Source organism: Megalobrama amblycephala, linkage group LG23, assembly GCF_018812025.1.
Source record: "Megalobrama amblycephala isolate DHTTF-2021 linkage group LG23, ASM1881202v1, whole genome shotgun sequence".
Taxonomy (NCBI): Eukaryota; Metazoa; Chordata; class Actinopteri; order Cypriniformes; family Xenocyprididae; genus Megalobrama; species Megalobrama amblycephala.
Window position 1 is genome coordinate 12212019 of NC_063066.1, and position 22863 is coordinate 12234881.

At 39.0% G+C, this 22863-nt stretch overlaps 2 protein-coding genes across 6 annotated transcripts; both read right to left on the reverse strand.

Moving 5' to 3' along the window:
• Nucleotides 1-12905: 12905 nt before the first annotated feature.
• spata4 (spermatogenesis associated 4) lies at nt 12906-15707 on the reverse strand. 2 transcript variants are annotated; one of them, XM_048176797.1, is made up of 6 exons: nt 15336-15707; nt 14896-15025; nt 14631-14737; nt 14115-14335; nt 13834-13980; nt 12906-13093 (listed from the first exon to the last, which is right to left on the reverse strand). In XM_048176797.1, exons 1-5 carry the CDS (start codon nt 15434-15436, stop codon nt 13874-13876), a joined length of 666 nt encoding a protein of 221 aa, XP_048032754.1. In that variant the 5' UTR covers nt 15437-15707; the 3' UTR covers nt 12906-13093; nt 13834-13873. The 2 variants fall into 2 exon arrangements, with proteins under 2 accessions (XP_048032754.1, XP_048032753.1); XM_048176796.1 differs by having other exon boundaries at nt 14631-14749.
• A 140-nt stretch (nt 15708-15847) lies between these two features.
• asb5a (ankyrin repeat and SOCS box containing 5a) lies at nt 15848-21733 on the reverse strand. Of its 4 annotated transcripts, none has more exons than XM_048176795.1 (8): nt 20621-21062; nt 20343-20436; nt 18992-19071; nt 18632-18739; nt 18117-18270; nt 17871-18005; nt 16321-16512; nt 15848-16226 (listed from the first exon to the last, which is right to left on the reverse strand). In XM_048176795.1, exons 2-8 carry the CDS (start codon nt 20410-20412, stop codon nt 16099-16101), a joined length of 867 nt encoding a protein of 288 aa, XP_048032752.1. In that variant the 5' UTR covers nt 20413-20436; nt 20621-21062; the 3' UTR covers nt 15848-16098. The 4 variants fall into 4 exon arrangements, with proteins under 4 accessions (XP_048032752.1, XP_048032751.1, XP_048032750.1 ...); XM_048176794.1 differs by having other exon boundaries at nt 20343-20441; nt 20558-21062; XM_048176793.1 differs by having other exon boundaries at nt 20343-20441; nt 20621-21060.
• Nucleotides 21734-22863: the final 1130 nt, after the last annotated feature.

The following is a 22863-nucleotide window of genomic DNA, read 5'->3' on the forward strand; positions in this document are numbered from 1 at the left end:
TACACCCCTCCTCTAAAAGAATGAATAATGCTGGCTACATATCTGCTGCATTAAACTCGAGATAAAAACAAATAATCAATTTATCAATTAATTTTGTCTGACATTCCGATAATTACTATATATATATATATATATATATATATATATATATAGATAGATAGATAGATAGATAGATAGATAGATAGAAACTGCATGACAATATAAAATAGTAGTAAATCTGAGGGCTTGAATTATAGTGATGACATCTTGAGTGGTTTTTTTTCAGCTTCGCTGCTTCTGTGTGCAACATGGATGAAATATAAATGCTTGTGATGAATATAACATCATATGGCATGCTCACGTGATTCTTTATACGTGTGTGTGTGTGTGTGTGTGTGTGTGTGTGATGAAACATAAGGCATTAAAAAGCAGTAATTTTTGTTTTGTCAAATTTTACGCACTTAATCAGCCACATTTGTTAGAACATACAATTTGGCATAGAAGTGTCATTAAAATTTAATTAAAATTTGTATTACCTCCTCTGTACAGCCAGAAATTTGTGCAATTAATCAGCTGTTGGTGGTTATGTGACAATAAGTGATCTAAGACAGCCAAAATCAACTAAAAGCATGCTCATCTCCAACATAATCATCAATTTATAAATTATTAATCACTAGAAAATGTATTTAAACAGCTCTTTTAAATCATTTCTAAATCATTATAGATCTAGAAATGACTATTTGTGTTGCACTTGAGTTTTCACTGGCCCCATTACTTTAAATACTGGTTTATGATCTGCTGACACTTTAAAAGATACATCAACATGTCCTGGCCAAAATGCTGACAGATTTACTTTGTACAGGCAGTATGAAGTTCTGAAATTGTGAAGGCCGACTTTCTTATTTAGAATCCAAGAATAGCATTTAGTATGCCACTGGGGTGCAGTCACTACTGAAAGTGTCTTAGGGGCCGCTCACACAGGAGGCAGTCTATGTGAACAGCCCCTGACCCCCCAAATGCATGTCTTATGACAATAACAATTTGTCTGATGTGTTGATACTGCTATGCCATGTTTAACATTCCTGCCCTGAGTGCCCACATATATAGTGATCTATTTCAAGAATAGCATCACTGCACAGGCACAAAACACCAAATGTAGACTATAGCATTTGACACTAAATATAATAGGATACAAGGCTTTCTGTGTTCCATTATCACACAGGGCATTCAAGGCGGAGGGGTCTTGTATCAGCTTGAAGGGGTTTATTCTGAGATAACAACCGGATGGATGTACATTATCCCACTTATTACATGGCTACTTGCCACATAAGTAAATAATTAGACACGAAATATTGATCCGAGTCCGCAATTAGGCCTACGTTAAAAAGGTCACGCTTGACATAGGCGGAAGTACAGAGTCGGTGTTTACAACTTGAACGTGCAAATACTAACCCTGCGTCTCAATCAGCTCCCTAGTTCCCTATATCATGAAAGTGAATGTGGCTGATTCTCTGATCAGTGCCGTGACTACTGAACTAGGGAGCTGTTTGAGACACACGGTAAGTCAAACGCCGTTTACAAAAAAAGGTAAAACAACTAATGGTTCTTCCATCCTGTGTTGTCAGTGCCATCAGACTGTCATACCCTTCTCCATCAGAACAAAAACAACTCTAAAGGGGGTCGCACACCAGACGCGAGAACTCAATTTTGACTCGACTCCTGATAGAAGAGCTGCACAATGGGAGTGTTTTACATCAACAGGGAAACGTTACATATGCTTTAATATTTCGCACTGAGGTTAGTGTACATGGAAAATGGCACAACAGAGCAAAATGAAAGAAAAGGCTACGTTTATTATACATTTTTAGACTTTATTCAAGCTGTTAAACAAAGTGTAAAACTAATGTATCTTAAAGCACAGGGTGAAGTCAGTATGTACATTAACGACGATTTGAGAGAAATATAACATACATTTAATGTAAAACAATGTACATGGCGCTCTGTAGCGCGGCAGGATTTTGAGTCGTAGCTGGGCACCGCGGACAGGCGCCGAATGTCGCCGCCGGTGTGTACACTCATAGAAAACAATGCGTTCGAATTTTAAAGACGTGGCGCGGTGCTGAGCTTCGCGTCCGGTGTGCGACGCTGTTGCTTAGTAACGGTGGAAATCCATTTTGTCCGGTAATGCAGCGAGATGGAAACAGGGACTCACCAACTGATTCTAATGGCGGGATTGAAATGGTCCAGTCGTGGCAGCATTGAGATTCTTCCTCTGTTGGCAATGGTTGGCATTTGCCACACGTGCACCACCACGTCTGCCCGATGCTGGAGAGGTGTGTGTCGCCGCAGCAGTCTCTTCCATCTGCCTAATTTCTTCCTCTGTGTATTCCGGTTCAAAAAGGTAGGGCAGGGTGAAAAACTCATCTTCTCCTCGTCCGACATTGTTGTTTTACCTTTTTTTGTAAACGGCGTTTGACTTAGGCCCCATTTACACTGCACGGTTCAAGTGACCCAATTCCGATTTTTTCCTCCCATGTGGCACAGATCGGATATGAGTCACGACCGTGTAAGCAGGAAAAAAGCGCATGGATTCCGATTTTCACAGATCGGTTTCAGGCCTCATTCATATGTGGTTATAAATCAGATATGAATCGGATACGTGCGTTTGCGCCTGCAGTGTAAGCGGACAGATCGGATATTCCCCTGTAAATGCGACTCCTGCGTCATTGAAAAGTGAGGGTTTTTTAACATTTCGCGGTACAGACATACCTATAACAAACGGAACATCTCTAGTTGACTGGCAGATTATTAATTTAATTTGTTTGTGTTAAATAAAAGGCGATCTGACGTTGAAATGTGTTGCTCTTCAAATCACACTGAGTGTTCGTTGTCACTGTTGTCAGTGACGACGGCTCGTGCACAGAAGCGCGCTTCAGTCCCTATTCGTTCCATTGAAACCACAAAATAAAAAGCACACAAACTTGCACCTGCCCTTGATATACAATCACTGATGAATGCATTTGTTTTAATGACAAAAAAAAAAAAAAAAACCTAGTATAGGATGGCGGATTCGAGCCCAAGAAGCTGTGAATATCTACCCGTACCCGAGTATTCTTCAACTCACACGCTTCCAGCAGAGCTGCGTACGTATACTGTCGTGAAGAATTTGTATTATTTTTATGCAGGGATGTAACTATTGCATTAAAAGGGTTTCTATATGAATTCATGTCAATAAATTAAGCTCAATGTACCATTGAAATTGATTTGTGATGTCAAATAGGCTATTTTTGGTACGTTTCGCCAAGTGCAGTGTAAAAAGGACACATCCGATACAGGTCACTTTTAAAAGAAATGTAAGCACGTCGTCCAAAAAAATCGGATATGGTCAAAAGATCGGATCTGTGCATTAAGACTTGCAGTGTAAATGCGGCCTTAGTATTTGCACGTTCAAGTTGTAAACACTGACTCTGTACTTCCGCCTATGTCAAGCGTGATCTTTTCAACGTAATTGCGTATTACGTGACGTCACGAATGCGCATCCGAGAACAGAGCAAGGCGAGCATTTGTGCTTATAAAACTTAAATTTTTTTTTTTTTTTTTTTAAATGACCGATCGTTTCGCTAGATAAGACCCTTGTTCATCGTCTGGTATCGTTTAAAGCCCTTTGAAGCTACAGTGAAACTGTCATTTGGACCTTGAACCGTCTGGTGCCCATTGAAGCCCATTATAAGGAGAAAAATCCTGGAATGTTTTCATCAAAAACCTTAATTTCTTTTCGACTGAAGAAAGAAGGACATGGACATCTTGGATGACATGGGGGTGAGTAAATTATCAGCAAAAGTTTATTTAAAAGTGAACTAATCCTTTAATAAAGGCTTTCTGAAGCGAAGCGATGTGTTTGTGTAAGAAAAATATCCATATTTAACAAGTTATAAAGTAAAATATCTAGCTTCCACCAGACCACCTTCTGTATTCAGCGTATGAAGAAAGTGTAACGCCTCTCACAGTTCAAAACGCTCACGCTATGTCCTGTGCGAAGGCAGTCTGGCAAAAGCTATTTTACTTTATAACTTGTTAAATATGGATATTTTTCTTACACAAACGCATCGCTTCGCTTCAGAAGGCCTTTATTAACCCCCTGGAGCCATGTAGTGTGTAATGTTAAAATAATAATAAATTGTATACATTAATTACAGAATATTATTAAATTATTTAATGCATTCTAATTTATTACATTTATTTATATAACTATCAGGAATTAACAGAAGAAAAAATGATCTCCAATGATGATTGCCACATGTCATTGAGTCTATGCAGGCACAAATACAGCCACACCCTGATCCCTGATGATGCTGCTTTTCTGGGAAGGTGGTGGGAGAGAGACATTGGCTCTTGCTGCCAAGTGTGTGTGTTGTTCGTATGTTCATGTGTTAATGTGCGATGCATAGGCAGTGAGTATGGGGTGGGTTTTGGAGGGGAAATCCAAAAGTTAATGAGCGATACTTTAACACCCAATCCCCTTCTGGCTAATCATGTCCCTGTCTGGATTAAATACATGAATCCGAACCCCCCTCTTCTAACTCTTGAATACATGCATCCTCCCTATTTTGCGCTGCAGGCCCAGATGAAAAAACACACAACAGATGGCTTAGCGGCCTCTACAAGGGCATCTAGCCGTCTACATGCAGTTAGTTGGCACTGGAAAGCATCACACAAAATGTGTTTCAGTGTGTGTTTATTCTGAAATGCTTGCAGTGAGCGCTACCATCTCCCGCTCGATTGTAGTTCTAGCTGACTTGTTACCATAGAAACCCACTTTAGACATTGCCTGTCCAAAAGGCAGCACATGCACACATACATGTATGCACAGAGCACACAATGTGCAGAGAGCACCAAACACCATGCTTTATATGTAAGGGCTAAACCTTCCCGTCAGGGTCTAGTATCACCCTGAAGGAGTTGATTGTATGATATCCCCCAGATTACTATACACAGCAATTTACCAATTAAAAAACAAAAAACAAAACAGTGCAATATTACTAATCCATAATCCAAGATACAGTACAATTCAAAAGTTTTGGGTCATTAAGATTTTAAAGTATTTTTTTTTTTAAATAAATAAAAGTATTATTAAGCAATGATGCATTAAATTGATCGAAAGTGACAGTAAAGACTTAGGCTACATCTTCCTTCCTTCCTTCCTTCCTTCCTTCCTTCCTTCCTTCCTTCCTTCCTTCCTTCCTTCCTTCCTTCCCAAGCCATGTATTCATTCCTTCCTTCCCAAGCCATGTATTCCTTCCTTCCTTCCTTCCCAAGCCATGTATTCCTTCCTTCCTTCCTTGCTTCCCAAGCCATGTGGCTGCGTCCGAAAACTGGAAAATGCTGCCTTCTGAGGACACATTTCAAGGTAGTAAGGCATCAAGGTACGTCCGAATCCAATGTTAGCTTCACTTCCTGTCTCATGAGATAACTTGCTCAGATCGATTTTTGAAGGAAGCATAGATGTATCCTTAGCTGCCTTTGATATCCCACAATCCTGTGCTTTCCATTCTGTGACAGTTGAGCTAGAAAAATAAAAAAATAAAAAAATAAAAAAGTTGCGTTTGCTGCTCAGTTTGTGTATACCAACGTATTGACCAACATATTTAAATTTTGATATAATTTCTATCGGGAAATTACTACTGTAATAATTAAATATTTGTTTAGTTCTCACCAAAGCTCGCGCTATATTGCTGTAAATCATTAAACTGTTACGCTGCCTCAGAAGTCTGTCCGAAATCAGTTTCGTGAGGTGCCTTCATGCACAAACGCTGCCGTACAAGTCATTCTCTTATAAGACAGCGAGGCAGCAAGACAGCTACCTAGGTTTTCGGACGCAGCCATGTATTCCTTCCTTCCTTCCTTGCTTCCCAAGCCATGTATTCCTTCCTTCCTTCCTTCCCAAGCCATGTATTCCTTCCTTCCTTCCTTCCTAAGCCATGTATTCCTTCCTTCCTTCCTTGCTTCCCAAGCCATGTATTCCTTCCTTCCTTCCTTGCTTCCCAAGCCATGTATTCCTTCCTTCCTTCCTTCCCAAGCCATGTATTCCTTCCTTCCTTCCTTCCTTCCTTCGCCATGTATTCCTCCCTTCCTTCCTTCCTTCCTTCCTTCCTTCCCAAGCCATGTATTCCTTCCTTCCTTCCTTCCTTCCTTCCTTCCCAAGCCATGTATTCCTTCCTTCCTTCCCAAGCCATTCCTTCCTTCCTTCCTTCCTTCCTTCCTTCCTTCCCAAGCCATGTATTCCTTCCTTCCTTCCTTCCTTCCTAAGCCATGTATTCCTTCCTTCCTTCCTTCCCAAGCCATGTATTCCTTCCTTCCTTCCTTCCTTCCTTCCTTCCTTCCTTCCTTCCTTCGCCATGTATTCCTCCCTTCCTTCCTTCCTTCCTTCCTTCCCAAGCCATGTATTCCTTCCTTCCTTCCCAAGCCATGTATTTATTCCTTCCTTTCTTTTTCTCTTTCTTTCTCTTTCTTTCTTTCTTTCTTTCTTTCTTCCTTCCTTCCTTCCCAAGCCATGTATTCCTTCCTTCCTTCCTTCCCAAGCCATGTATTCCTTCCTTCCTTCCTTCCTTCCTTCCTTCCCAAGCCATGTATTCCTTCCTTCCTTCCTTCCTTCCTTCCTTCCTTCCTTCCCAAGCCATGTATTCCTTCCTTCCTTCCTTCCTTCCTTCCTTCCTTCCTTCCTTCCTTCCTTCCTTCCTTCCTTCCTTCCTTCCTTCCCAAGCCATGTATTCCTTCCTTCCTTCCCAAGCCATGTATTCCTTCCTTCCTTCCTTCCTTCCTTCCTTCCTTCCTTCCTTCCTTCCTTCCTTCCTTCCTTCCTTCCTTCCCAAGCCATGTATTCCTTCCTTCCTTCCTTCCTTCCCAAGCCATGTATTCCTTCCTTCCTTCCTTCCTTCCCAAGCCATGTATTCCTTCCTTCCTTCCTTCCTTCCTTCCTTCCTTCCTTCCTTCCTTCCTTCCTTCCTTCCTTCCTTCCTTCCTTCCTTCCTTCCATCCATCAGTTGTATCTCTTGCCCTACACTAGAGACTGATTTTCTTGGCAATGATTTTTCAGGGGTAGGTTGCCAGGTCTTTCCCCAACCCTCCCCAATACATGGTAGAGGTGGGAGAATAAAAAAATAAAAAAAAATAAAAAATTGATGCATCAAGAATGTCTTTCCAACGATTTCAGAATTGATTATAAGCTTAGTTTTTAACCACAGAAGACGCTGCGTTTGTTTTAGAAAAACATGTATTCTGCATGCTTCCAATTCCTCACACACACCACTCGAACCTTCCATAAAGTTTGGAATGAACTACAAGGACATTCACAGGCTTCATTGAATAGAACAGGCCTATGCGCTGTGAGAAACGCACACTTTGCTTGATGATCTCGCCCGCCGATATTTTCCTTACAAATGCTCAACGAATACATCATTTATGTAGTTTGGAATTTAGTGGGCTTATATATTAAAAATATGAAACTCACTGACAGAGGCTGCTTTCAATTTCAAATGCTCACCAGTGTTGCCAAGTCCACGTTTTTTAACAATTGGGCGGGTTTTGTTGTGAAAACCTGGCAACCCTGATGCACACATGCTTGTGTATGAGGCTGTGTGCGACTCCGTATAAGTGATTAAATGAACTTGTGTCTCAAAATGGTTTTATGACACGAAATTGATGTAAATGCAGCCAGTTATTTCTTAAATGATTAAACAGACAGGACAAACACATATTTCACAAGAGATCTGTGCATTAGTGTGAAAACAGCTTATTTGATGTTATCAGTAATAATAAAACAACAGTAAAGCTTAAGGCTGGAACACACCAAGCCGACGCTGACAAACTAGTGGTGACGAAAGCAGACTGCGGGGTTGGTTCACGTCGGCAGCGTCTGTGTCCAGAGTTGCCTTGACACACAAAACCGACGCTCGACACCCGACGGCCAAGTAGCACGTCCGTTCTGCTTCTGCACAAGATGAAATGCCTTTCCGTACCAGCAGGTGGCAGTATCTGAACAGCTAATCAAAATGATCAGATGGCCCGATGGACCGACGAGCTCCGACGCCGATTCAACATTTTGAATCGGCCGAAAAAAAGACGAGGACCAACTTCAGCCGATGGTGTGGAACACACTGAGAAAACTTAGTCTGTCGACGAATAAAAACTGCCCGACGGCCAACTGTCGGCTTGGTGTGTTCAGGCCTTTAGAAAGAGAAAAATCACTCACAGCTCTTGAATGGAAAGTGTTCAGATCAGATAATCTTAAAATATTGAAAGCACTATTTATTGCTTGTAATGTTTTTTTGTTGTTGTTCCTTATTACTTGCTTTAATGTTTTGAAGTAATATTAGTTTATATATATTTAGAATTCTTAACATACAATTGTTTTAATTACATTTTTTAATCTGTATGTATTTATTTTAAAAAGTACTTATAACTACGTATGTAATTAAATTACCTTTTTTTCCCCTTCAGATTTTCAAATCCATAAGCAAATTTATAAGAAAATCTTTTTGGAATTGGATCGTGACTCCAGGAATCAGATTGAATCGTGAAGGGCCTAAAGATTGCCACTGCTAGTTTTTGAATAAATGCTTGAAATAAGGTCTGTGGTGAACACAAGCTCAAGATATTTTCACATTTTATTCTACAATATAAAGTACATCAATAATACCCTCTTGTGATTTTTTTAAAAGCTTTTACATCTTGTAAAAGGAGGTTGCTATCAATTGGCTAAATGGGACAACAGAGGTTATCGGGACATTAAACATCATCAGCCAAACCAGTAAACATACACTAGTCCACTTTCACAGCCTCGTTATAATTGTGCTCTTGCAAAATCAAGCGTATACCGCTAGTTCTAGAAGGTCACGTCAGTCAAGCTCACATCAGCTAACGCTCAGCTAATCCACGTCTAGCTATAGGACTACAACTCCTATCACAGCATCCTATCTATAAGGTCCATTCAGTATTATAAGCAGCTTTAACATGTTGCTCAGGAGCTAATTACCCTCCTCCATCCCCAGCTCCTCCTCTCGTCCAGTCAGGACTTGGCCTTCTGATATGCCTCTTTGAATTAGACTCTCTTTTTCTTGAATTATGCTGTACATTAAATTATTGAAGAATATATCCACAATCAATACATTTATGTTGGTTCTGTTGCTTTCCCTGCTCTTATCCATGCTAGGCTGCATGGAACGCAGGGAGTTCTTGCCCAGAACAGAACCATACCGCCAATCCAAACTATATGCTAATTGTCATTCATCTTTGATGATAGCAGTCCTGACAGCACTACTATAACTTGAACTTTAAGGGAAAATGTTTTAATGTAGTAACGAAGTTCACCACTCTATTGAGTCACATGATGGCACAAATGACAAGAGAGACAGCAGAGATATGAAAGTAGCAATGGCACAATGAAAGTTGCTTGGAAAACAACTTAATCAGAATGAAGCATTTGAAAGAGCCATTTAATATACAGTATATGGATGTACTGCAATCGGATGTTGGTCATTTTTGGGCTGGGTTATTTCCCTAAAGGAATATTTCAACCAAATATGAACATTTTGATGTCATTTATCCACCCTTATGTTGTTCCAACACTGACTTTATTTCTTCTGTGGAACATAAAAGATATTGTGACATTGGACTTCAAAAAAACACTGAAACATGTTTCAAATATCTTTTGTGTTCCATAAAAGAAAGTAAGTCATAGCGGTTTAGAATGAAACCAGTGTGTGAAAATGACAACAGAAATGTTGGGTCACTTTAAGACTTAAGAAGAACAAATCATAATTTAATAGATTAATGTTTTTTCATACTTTCATATCCTGTTATTGTTGATCATAAAATGACAGAATGTGTCATTATGTCATCAATGAGAGCGGACACTGATTTCTCGACTACATTAATGATTAAATGACTGCATTCAGGGTCATACCATTCACACCTCATGGCATTTTATTCCGCACAAAGCCTATTATTTGGTTTTTTAAACGTCCATACCAGACAGAAAACAGCATGAGCATGTAATAAGGAGGAGGGTGAGAAAAACAGAGGGAGCGTGAGAGAGACTAGGTAGTCTAAAAAGTTATTTTCTGGGCACATTCATGAAAAGCAGTATGCTCGCTTTAGATATCCATGGCAACCTTATGCTATGAATTGAGTCTGAAAGATGCATGGTAACACAACAGATACACTCTTTATGTTTGACAGCGGCAGTGACCGTGTCAGAGTGAAAGAGACTGTGTGACACTATGTGTTTGTGTATGTACAAGGGGGAGAGAAACAGAGGGGGTAAACACTAAACAGGCACCCGGGCAACTTGCCTAAAACCTGCCTGTCTCACAGTGAGTTTGCTAAATGAATGTCTAATTTGCAGCGGGCCTTGGGTGAAGTGGAGAAGAGAACATGCTGCGGCTTTTAAAGAAAACAGAGCCCTCTCAATACAGAGATAACAGAGATGCAACAACAGGCCTGAGAGCTGCTGGAGTTAACTGATAATGTTGAATTTATGCTTTTCCAAAGAGACAATCCAACCTCATGCTTGTTTACTTGCCATTTTATGATACTAGCTCCAGACAGTGTGCTCAAATGACGTTCCGAACCTATACGATTTACTTTCCTACACTAAAAGATATTTTTAGGAAAATGGCCAGACTGCTCTTTTTCACACAACAAGAGATGACCCAAATCTCCAAAGCTCCAAAGACAAAAACCATAAATGTATCATAAGAAAAAAGGTCATAGCACTTGTGTGTTTTATTTTTGTTTCTGGTTACTCACTGTCATTACTCATGGACAATGACCATAGAAAAATCATCATGAGGAGGAGGGAAAAAAATTGTTCATAAACATCACTGTCACAAATATCATGATGTATATGTCTGAATTAGCAAACGCATATTATATGCACACACACCAATCAAGCATAACATTATGACCACCTTCCTAATATTGTTTTGACCCCTCTTTTGCTGCCACAACAGCCCTGACCCATCGAGGCATGGACTCCTCTAGACCCCTGAAGGTGTGCTGTGGTATCTAGCACCAAGATGTTAGCAGCAGATCCTTTGAGTCCTGTAACTTGTGAGGTGGGGCCTCCATGGATCAGACTTGATTGTTCAGCACATCCCATAGATGCTCTATTGGATTGAGATCTGGGGAATTTGGAGGCCAACTCAACACCTCAAACTCGTTGTGCTCCTCAAACCATTAGTGAACCATTTTTGCTTTGTGGCAGGATTCTTTATCCTGCTGAAAGAGGCCACAGCCACCAGGGAATACAGTTTCAATGAAAGGGTGTACATGGTCTGCAACAATGCTTAGGTAGGTGGTACATGTCAAAGTAACATCCACATGGATGGCAGGACCTAAGTTTTCCCAGCAGAATATTGCTTGAAGCATCACACTGCCTCCGCTGGCTTGCCTTCTTCCCATAGTGCATCCTGGTGCCATGTGTTTCCCAGATAAGCGATGTACCCGGCCATCCACGTGATGTAAAAGAAAACATGATTCATCAGATCAGGCCACCTTATTCCATTGCTCCGTGGTCCAGTTCTGATGCTCACGTGCCCACTGTTGGCGCTTTCGGCGGTGGACAGGGGTCAGTACGGCTATGCAGCCCCATACGCAACAAAATGCGATGAACACCTTTCTATCAGAACCAGCATTAACTTCTTGAGCAATTTGAGCTACAGTATCTCGTCTGTTGGATCGGATCACATGGGCCAGCCTTTGATCCCCACGTGCATCAATAGCCACTTTTCCACTGTCGGGCCAGTGCGAGCCAGGGCTAACAGCGTGCCGGGCTGGGCCTATGGCCACAGACCTTAGGCACCGAGGCCAAAATCAAGTTGCGTTTCCATTGTCGGTCCGCTAGCTCCGCAGCGCTGATCTAAAAACCGCCCTTAAACACACCTCCCTTGATCAAACGTCACACAACCCAACCCATTTCAGCGTGTAGACCATCATCTGACTACGATTAGCTCTGCCTTTCACCTCGACCGCGCCTCAAGCCCCAGCTGGCCCGCTTTGGACCAAGGTTTTTGGCGGGCCGAAAAACCCGTGCCTTTGGCACGGAGGAAGCACCGAAGAGGCACGATCAAGCCCCGGAAGTGACAGTGGAAACGCAACCGGCCCTGGCACGCACTAGCACGCCCGCCTTTGGCCCGGCAGTGGAAACGCGGCTAATGAGTTTTGGCCACCCATGACCCTGTTGCTGGTTCACCACTGTTCCCAGACCGGGAACACCCCACAAGAGCTGCAGTTTTGGAGATGCACTGACCCAGTCATCTAGCCATCACAATTTGGTCCTTGTCAAACTTGCTCAAATCCTTACGCTTGCCCATTTTTCCTGCTTCTAACACATCAACTTTAAGAACAAAATGTACACTTGCTGCCTAATATATCCCACCCACTAACAGGTGCCGCGATGAAGAGATAATCAGTGTTATTCACTTCACCTGTCAGAGCTCATAATGTTATGCCTGATCAGTGCATGAGTTATATATATATATATATATATATATATATATATATATATATATATATATATATATATATATATATATATACTAATATTTATTTTGGAAAAAAAGATTATTTTATGAATCAATGAAATGAAAAAAAAAAAAAACCAAATTGTTTGAACTATTTTAACAAATTAATGAACATCTGTTTTTCTGAAAAATGTATGAAAAGTTTGAAGTATTTATGAGTAAATAACAACAGACGGATTTGTTGACCCATCTGGTGAAGCTATTCCAATGTAGAAAATTCAAATCCATTGTTAATCTGAACAAGCCTTTAGAACCTGATAAACATCGATTTTTTTTTTTTTTTTTTTTTTGTGGAGATGTATTCTGTTCAAACATTGACAACAAAAGCAATTGCACACTAATGTGTATACTTGTTATATATTTTTATTTAATTTTTTTTTTTTTATTGTGGGAATGAATCTTGTGTTCAAATTTCTAGGGCCTCATTTTGAATGTGCTTTGAAGACCTTCTTTGGACATCTACCTTAAACAGTCTCATAATTTGCCTCCAATATCCACAAAGCATTTGCTTCTGAATCCAGATGCCACTGAACCTGCACATAAAAACAAACATTCCCTAAATACAATATAGTTAAACAATAATAAAACTAAAATAACACTGCTGCCCAATGCTGGTCACAAGTGAATAGTATTATTAATGTACTACTATAGTATTATAATGAGCTTTTATCTTTTTTGTTTTAGTGATTTTATGTACTTCTGTCGTGTTTTAGTTTGTTTTTAAAATATTTCTAGCTTTAATTTAATTTCAGTAGTAGCAACATTTCTAATTTTCATTTATTTCAGTTAATGAAAACAATTTTGAATAGTTTTAGTTTCAGTTAACAGTAGCAAAAAGCCCAAAAGGCTGTATTGCTGCTACCACCATTAATCAATTATTTCTAGATTAGTTTAATGACATTTCTCCATAAGAATGTTTTAAACCATTAGAGACTCACTGCTCAACAGAGAAGCTATTATATTTGAGCAGTGTGATCATGTTGACACTCTATACATCAAATTTCTCTTAAGTAGTTTTTTTTTTATTATTAAACATGTGTAAGCAAAACTAAAGCTGAAATGTTTCGCCATATAGCTTGTAGTATAGCTAGCTACTTTCTCTAAAGGATAGAACTCAAATGATCTTAGTTAGTAGTAGTAGCTAATAGCTTTTGCTAGCTACAATTTTTGAGTAGCTTACCCAACACTGCTTGTGACTCTGCTCTGTGAAAAAAACAAACAAAACAAAAACATCAACATGATTTGTTTAAACTGAGTAAGACTGTTGGCTTACATATGTCTCATCCTTTTGTTGGGAATGTAGGGCCAGGCACTTAACAAGCTGCCTGACTGGTGTTCATCTGCAGGTTTGGCTCGCTCGCTAACAGTGGACGCAATCTGACAGCCTGTTCTCCAAGAGTGGGCTTAACATTGAATCGTTCTATTAAGAAGTCAAGGAAAAATATTCAATGTTGTTTTTACTGAAAATATGTCATAAGCTCTACAATAGCACATCCTACCACATGACACACACATCTTAAGGCAAACAGAAATGATTCAATGACTGTTACTCACTTGGGTCTTGGGTTCTCTCCTCTTTTCTCTGTTCTATGTGCCTGTGTATGATTGCAAGGACCTTGCGCTGATTGGTGATGATATTTGGTTCAGCTATAACCTCACTGAGACTCAAGTTGCTCTTTATGGCCACTGAGGCTGTGGAACGAGCCACCATGGGCAACTGGTCTTGATAAGCCTTATCTGTGAAGCCTTGCTCCACCTGCTGGATGTTTTGGATCCTACAGGACGAATAAAACAAGCCAAATGAAGACAAGGTGTGACATTAATTAGTCCTTAGCCTTTAAAGCATATGTGACTCATTACAAAATCATGCCTGCAAGCCAATTTGCATATTTATAATACACACTTAATGCATGTGTATTATCAAGCTCCTCATTTTTATTCAAACAGAATGTTATCCATCAGAGACTGATTGTATCATGAGAAGTGAGCTTTATACTATATCCAAAAATGGAGAAAAACAAAACATGAGTTTTCAAAAACAATGCTATCTGATGGGAAAGGAAAGCTCACCTTCTGTTGGTCAGTATGGTGTAAATCTCCTGCACAAGAAGCTCTGCAGCTCCAGGTTTACAGTGGATTGTGCCATCTATGATCTCCTTCATCAGACTGATGTTTTGCTTGACAAGAAACTTGTAAACAACCAAAGAGGCTAGATCTTTATTAAACTGGTGTCATTTAAAAATAGGGCCAAAGCATAGTAGACATATCAATAATAAAATTAGATTAATTATTTTCATGTCACTTAGTGATCATTTCAGCAGGGTATCAGACTCACTTTCTCAATCTGGGACCAGTTTGATTGTTTGGCAGGCAAGGAAGCTCCATTGTCATAGGAATGCATATGAAAATCCGCTGGGAAGTACCAGGAAAATATTTCCGCCACTAGGTATCCATTGGAAAAGTCTCTTTGGTCGAAAAAGAGAGCAAGGAACGTGTATAGCACATTTCATCCTTAATGATAATTCAAATGAGTTTATTTATGGTTATAAAACCAAGGGTTTAATACTAATATTTTATTCAGAATAGCCGGAAGTTAACTTAATAGCGAAATAGACCTGTAACTGAATATAAACTGGATGATTATGAGTTATTAGACATCTAAACTAGCCAGCGATACGCTATATTTAAGATTTTATATGTAACGTTAATAACGTAACGTAATAAGTAACGTTACAGATAGGGGACTGCAGAGTCGCTGTTATCTTCTTTACTCACCTGCGCACGTTTTTTGGAAAAAACGTTAAATCAAGACTTTGCAGCCACTTCAAAACCTCTCGTGGAATACCAGCCTTCTTAGGTGACTGTGAATAGGCCATTTGTAATAATGGGTAACGACAGAAACGATGAGCAGCTCACATTTGTTTGGCGAACGGAACCCCTGCATTCATTGTTTACAGTTGCATAGAAACAAGCTTGAGGACACGCGCTGAAGTTGATGTGCTGCCACCTGCTGGCAGATCATATATTTGACGTGTAGAGCATTGGGCTGCGTTCCAAACGTGATAAATCCACCTCTGAAGGGCACTTCGGAGTCATAAGAATCATTGCCGCCATATTGAAGGGTCGTTTTAAACCAAAGTGCTAAAACTGGCCATGCACTTCAAATGGCCCTTTGGAATAAAGGATTTCGAAGGATACAACTGATGGACACTTTGCTCCTATGATTGCTCTCTCACAGAAGGAAAACCCCTTCGTGGTGACTTTAAAGACACACTGAGTCATTGGAATTAGTTTTAAGTGGAAGAAGATGTGTTATTTATTTATTAAAGTAAGATGAAGAAGATGGGGTATTGATCACAAGTTTATAAAATTATTCAAGTAGGCTATTTGTATACCAAGTATATCGTTGGCCTATTCTCGTCAAAGCATGCAACAGAGATTATTATTAAATGGAAAAAGGTAAAACAGCTTTTATTTTAAATTATTAATTATACTAAGTCTAACTATATAATAATACTAAGATGGCCTGCCTAGGATATCATCTATATTGTAGAAAGTTCTTCATAGCTTTAGGAAGGGGCAAATGTGGTAGAAGATGCAGTCGGGAACGTCCCATACTCTCCCTGATTTGCTGACGGCACAGATGACGTAGAGAACGGGGTGTCGCTGCAAAAGGAACACTGATAAGGGCTGATGCGGTAAAACATGCAAAAGTAAAAACAAAACATCAGTGACTTGTGAGCCTACACATTTAACTCACCTTCATAAATCAATAGGAAGCCCTCTGTAAGGCTCCCCGGAGGAGCAACCTCTACGGGCCGTTTATACTCCAGGTTGCGTGCGTTTATATCTGCCCCAAATTCCAGCAGGAGCTTCACTATGCTTACACAGTCTTTCTGGGCTGCTGCATGAAGAGGAGTCTCAATATATGTGCCTCTCTGCACATTTGCACCTGTGATGGTGAAAATGCAGTAAAATATTAGTATAGTATGGGTTATTTTCTGAATATTAAGTGCAACTTTTAGTGTGAACTAGTAGTGAACATTTCATTGGTAATCTTTCTTTTTTTAAAGCAGACAGCTTGGTTTAAATCGGACTGTTTCCGTGTTTCCAGTTCTATGTGCATCTACATAGATGCATGTGCTTCCGGTGCATCTACTAACCCAGAAAATGTGAAAAAGGACAACCCAGTAACTTTTTTGGGGAAAACCTTTCTCTGCAAGCATGTGAAAAAACGAGGCGTTCAGATTTCACTCCCCTTGTGATGTAGGAAGGGGATCTTATTATAATATTACTGCCCCTTAATCTGTATGTTTCCACCCACGCTGCCGCCATTTTGTTTTCGCAAGCAACAACAGTGTACCAGTAACAGCTGTCTCGCACAGTTTAGCTACAACCCTAATCAAACACTTAAATGTCTTCAGGATTACTAAAGCTACATAAAGGAAAGTGAGTTGGGTCGGAGCAAAACTCTGCAGGACGCAGTGGTGTAATTTTATTTATGAAGGAAATGTGACCAAATAAATTCATATACCAGTATGCGAAAGTCATTTTACACCAGACTGCTTTACACACGTCGGTCAGTAAAACACCAACTGTTCATGATCCAATTTCATATATATTGTGTGATGTTTGCAAATTGTCTTTCTGAATGTGTTTCGTTAGCACGTTGCTAATGTACTGTTAAATGTTAGCATTGTTTCTTACTGTATTCATGGAGACCACAGCCATGTCGTTATTTTAATTTTTAAACCGAAAATGCTTGAAGTCTGTATAATTCATAAACGCATCTTCAGTGTGTAGCTTTAGCCACGTTAGCCGTGCAGCACGCTATCAAACTCATTCAGAATCAAATGTTAGCAAACATCCACAAAATACATGCCATTCCTACGTGATCTGACTTGCTGCATCACGAACAGTTTGTAATGATCCAGTTTGAGAGTTATATTTGCTGTGTGAGCTTCTCCTGTATTATTTATGCCTCAGTGTATTGGAATCACCAATAATGAGGTCACTTTTAAAAAAAATAAAATTTGACTGATTGATTGAACCTGTGTTGTGAATGTGAGTTTACATTCTGTAATGAGATAAAACATTTGACTCTTTAGAGCAGATTTCTTTTTTTTAACCGTTTTCACTCACATTAACTGGTTTAAACCAGTCTGACACTGAGCTGACACGCCGTCAGAGTGGTTACTAAATCAATACGAACTGAATTGAAAAATGAATTACACATTGTCAGGTTGTCATAAAATTGCTATTTACATTTACTGCACAGCTAGTTAGCAGTGCGAATTTTGGCTTGTTTACCTCCATCAAGCAGCATGCGGGCACATATGAACTCCTTACACCGACAAGCACTGTAGAGAGGGGTGCCCATGTGAGGGATTTCATAATCCACATCCGCGCCCCATGCAAGCAGCGCCTCCACACACTTGCTGTGCCCTTTTGAATGAGACAATATAAAACCATGTCATATTAGGAAGCTAGCTAGTTAGAGTACCATAGTCCTACACAAATCAAATTTAGCCCTAATTAGCGTCAATGTATACCCACCCCTACTGACTGCCTCATGTATGGGTGAAGGCTGGAATATAGCCAGGGCCTGTGGTCTGGCGTCACTCTGCAAGAGCAGCTCTAGACATGCCAGACTGCCAGCTGAGCAGGCATGAAACAATGGAGTAACACCATCTATAGTTGTCACATTTACCTGAACACACAGAAGAACAGCTGAAATAAAACACTGAAGAACAGCATGTTTTACAAAATGACATCCTGAAATGCTGAAAACAATTAAAAAACAAAACAAATTCTGTATGTTTTATTTCACAATAGTTTGTGGTAAAATTGGTTAAAATGCTTTATAATGTAATATAATATAATAAAAAATATAATGATATTATTTTAACATAATTAAACAAATCAAATAAACATATACTGTATTTCAGTGTAACAAAGCAAATATCTTCCACTGTGTTACAACAAGCTAAGCTAAGTAAAAGAAGCCTAGGCCATTGCTAATCAAGACCTCTGAAATGAAAGTGTTACCAAGCAGCCCTGCAGAGACTAACGTTGGCTCCAGCATCTATCAGGGCTCTGGCACAGGCAAAATGGCTCCGTACGCACGCCTCATGAAGAGGGCTAATGTGGTCTATTGTCAGCACATTCACACTGTGGCCCTGAGGACAGATTAAGAGAAATGAATATTGCATTTGAATGTGCAGGATTCTTTTATTCCAGATGGTGGCAGCAATGCCCTTTCACTAAAGGTGCATTATGGACTGCAGCATTCACCTCTACACCATATGTGTATTACATTACAAATCCGGTAGAGTGCATGAGACTACATGGTAGAAATACTACACACATTAATACAAGTATATATTTCTTATCTAACAGTTCAACTAAAGGTCATTTAAATGGGAAATTACCTGAGCAATGAGGGTCTTAAGGGCCAGCAGTCGTCCTTGGCTGGCAGCATCATGAAGAGGGGAACGGTCTGCCCAAGACCCTGAAAGAAAGAAGAATTCAGTGATATATATATATATGTGTGTGTGTGTGTGTGTGTGTGTTCTGCATGTGACTACACACACAAAATTATATATATACTGTGTGTGTGTGTGTGTATATATATATATATATATATATATATATATATACACAGTACAGTCCAAAAGTTTGGAACCACTAAGATTTTTAATGTTTTTAAAAGAAGTTTCGTCTGCTCACCAAGGCTACATTTATTTAATTAAAAATACAGTAAAAAACAGTAATATTGTGAAATATTATTACAATTTAAAATAACTGTGTACTATTTAAATATATTTGACAAAGTAATTTATTCCTGTGATGCAAAGCTGAATTTTCAGCATCGTTACTCCAGTCTTCAGTGTCACATGATCCTTCAGAAATCATTCTAATATGCTGATTTGCTGCTCAATAAACATTTATGATTATTTTCAATGTTGAAAACAGTTGTGTACTTTTTTTTTCAGGATTCCTTGATGAATAGAAAGTTCAAAAGAACAGCATTTATCTGAAATACAAAGCTTCTGTAGCATTATACACTACCGTTCAAAAGTTTGGGGTCAGTAAGAATTTTTATTTTTATTTTTTTGAAAAGAAATTAAAGAAATTAATACTTTTATTCATCAAGGATGCATTAAATCAATCAAAAGTGGCAGTAAAGACATTTATAATGTTACAAAAGATTAGATTTCAGATAAAGACTGTTCTTTTGAACTTTCTATTCATCAAATAATCCTGAAAAAAAATATTGTACACAAATATTTTGTACAATTGTACACATTAAATGTTTCTTGAGCAGCAGATCAGCATATTAGAATGATTTCTGAAGGATCATGTGACACTGAAGACTGGAGTAATGATGCTGAAAATTCAGCTTTGCCATCACAGGAATAAATTACTTTGTGAAATATATTCAAATAGAAAACAGTTATTTTAAATTGTAATAATATTTCACAATATTACTGTTTTTTACTGTATTTTTAATTAAATAAATGTAGCCTTGGTGAGCAGACAAAACTTCTTTTAAAAACATTACAAATATTAGTGGTTCCAAACTTTTGGACTGTACTGTATATATATATATATATATATATATATATATATATATATATATACATTTTATGTTAATATGTCATTGTTTCCTTATTTTATAACATTGCTTTCTGTTTATTTTCAGATGCAAATGGGATTTTCCCAGATTTTCACTGCATACATATAGCACCATCACAAAAGCTGATATGCTAGTGTACACACCTGAGTCAATATCCAGTATAACTGCTGATGCATTCCACACGTCATCATCATCATCGTCACCTCCCTTCATCACTCACTCAACTACAGTATAATACTATCCTTCGAGTTCAGAACATAAAAAGGACCTGTTGTAAACATCTCAGAAATCTGTCTTTTTTGATTTCCCTTCTTTTAGTCCCACATTCAAGAACAATTAATTCAAGAACACAACTCACTTTTCAACTCAGGATATTGAAATTCGGTCCTCGTACACACACGAAACATATCAAAGCACCAACCTTGGCTGGTTAACCAGCTCAGCAAGACTTCCACTTTGACAGAGCTTGAGTCCCTTCAGGAAAATGTTTTCTCCTTATATCATTTTCTTCAAAAAAATGCATTAAAAGAGTCACTGTGGCTGTCTGGTGTTTTTATCTCTGTTGCCCTACTTAAGTTACTTAGTAAATGCCAGACTATGGCAATCCCCTGTGACTATCCCCCGTCTCTGTTCCTCTCTCCCTGATCTTAAACTTGGAGAAGCAGTTTTCTGAGATGCTCTGCGAGACAACTTGTTTACACCAAAGCCTTCACTGCTGTTGATACGGCCCGGCTACACTACTCAAAATCCAGCAGACAAGAGTCTGGCTGCACAAACGCTTGATTGACTAAAGATTACTGTGTTCCTTGTATAGTCAAAGGGGAGGGGGGGGTGCATGGCCTCAATTCTATTTATATAACACTGTAAACAGCAGCCTGGCAGCCATTCCTGGGCTTTGCGTCGCAGGCATACTTTGTGAACTTCCATGTGCTTGATGTTGCATGTTTATGATCTGTGGTCATGTGATCATGCTGTGATGCACAGCACACAAATATGTGTGCTTTGGAATGCAGAAATGATACTTCTTGAACTGAAGTGTTTAAAAAGCATATCTAAAATACTAGAATGGAAAATAGTTCTCCCTGTTGTGGTCCATATCACATGCAATGACAGCAATAAAAGCTACACTGCAGGAAAAGCATTGTGCAATAATAATAATATTTCCAATGATCCATATATATCCTCCTAAACAGGCTGTCATAAAGGGCAAAATGCTGGCAACTGGAAATGAAATCCACACAAGTGGTGAGCAGTGATGTAAGTGTGCGCTCTACTTACCATGCCCTTGACCATTATCATAGAACTCGGCTGAAATACGGGCAGCCTCCTTACGGTTGCCTTTGATGATGTAGAAGTGTGTGAGTAGATTAAGGGTAATTCTGACGAAAAGTTTGAAGCAGAAGAGGGCCAGGATGGTGAGGTAAACATTGGACAGCTGTGCTGCGAATGGCCTGTAATCCTCAGTGGTCTCTCTCATGGCTGTTTTAAGAATGTTTTGTGGCAGGATAAGCAGAGTGCAGTGTACTGCTGTACTGTATGCCACCCCAACAGCACCCCCCATGCACTTGGGTCCTTACTGCAGCTCATGTATGATTTGGATATCAATTGTTTCAAAGGAAAAGTTCAAAATGAATATTCTGTGTGGTTTCACCAGCTGTATGCTTGTTTTCATGGAACACTAAAGACAGCTTTCCTAGTGACCTCATCTGTCAATCTCCTAAAAAGCCCATAAAGTAGTCCATACAGTGCGACTAGTGTGAATAAATATAATGTAAATGAGCAGTGTTAATGAACACATTACAAGTAATGCGAGTTACGCAATCAGATTACTTTTTTAAAGTAACTAGTAAAGTAATGCATTACTTTTACATTTGCAAAAAAATATCTGAGTTACTTTTTCAAATAAGTAACGCAAGTTACTTTCTGTTCCCATTTATTGACTGACAGCTCTCCTGTCTCCATGTTGAGAAAAATCGGGAGTGCGTTGTGTGAACATGATGGTTATTCATAATTCTAGACTAAATGTGAGAATACATTTACTCATTTACTTTTTCTCCCACATCCTGTTCTTCTGTATTCCAGAATAGCAGCACAGCTGAAAGGCTTGTTTGTTTGATCTGCGCCCTCTACTGTACAGCTGTGAATTTGCATTTCCTTCAGTCTGAGGCTTATTCACTTCATTTTTTACATTTGCCAAAAATAGAACATTCTTGTTGTTAAAAAAACAAACAAACAGCCCAGACCAGATTAGAAAAAGTAAAGCAAAAGTAACATGACACATTACTTTTTGTAAAAACAATACTAAGTAACACCATTAGTTACTTTTTTAGGGAGTAACGCAATATGCATTATTTTTAAAAGTAACTTTCCCCAACACTGTAAATGACCATAAAATACACATCCATGTGTATTTTTAATTTTTTTAAAAGAAGTCTCTTATGCTCATCAGGGTGGCATTTATTTGATCATGAATACAGGAAAACAATACTATTGTTAAATATTATTAAACTGTTATTCTAATGCTGATTTGGTGCTCAAGAGACATTTCTTATTATCAATGTTTCAGTTTAAAGGGGGATGGTGTTCCAATTCAAAATGTAGGATTTCTATGTTTTATCCATGTAATAGCCTTCAAACCCTATGCAAATTTCATACATAATATAG

Bases quoted from the DNA above. Each gene is read 5' to 3' on its own strand.
- spata4 (XM_048176796.1), bottom strand. From the start codon at position 15,436: ATGGCCTATTCACAGTCACCTAAGAAGGCTGGTATTCCACGAGAGGTT. The intron at 15,026-15,335 runs GTGAGTAAAGAA...TTTCGACCAAAG, and splicing joins TTTCCAAAAAACGTGCGCAG to AGACTTTTCCAATGGATACC. The intron at 13,981-14,114 runs GTGAGTAACAGT...ACTTCTTAATAG, and splicing joins GGAGAGAACCCAAGACCCAA to AACGATTCAATGTTAAGCCC.
- asb5a (XM_048176792.1), bottom strand. From the start codon at position 21,676: ATGAGAGAGACCACTGAGGATTACAGGCCATTCGCAGCACAGCTGTCC. The intron at 18,740-18,991 runs GTAATTTCCCAT...ATCTGTCCTCAG, and splicing joins TTAAGACCCTCATTGCTCAG to GGCCACAGTGTGAATGTGCT. The intron at 16,513-17,870 runs GTAAACAAGCCA...TCACCATCACAG, and splicing joins CCGCATGCTGCTTGATGGAG to GTGCAAATGTGCAGAGAGGC.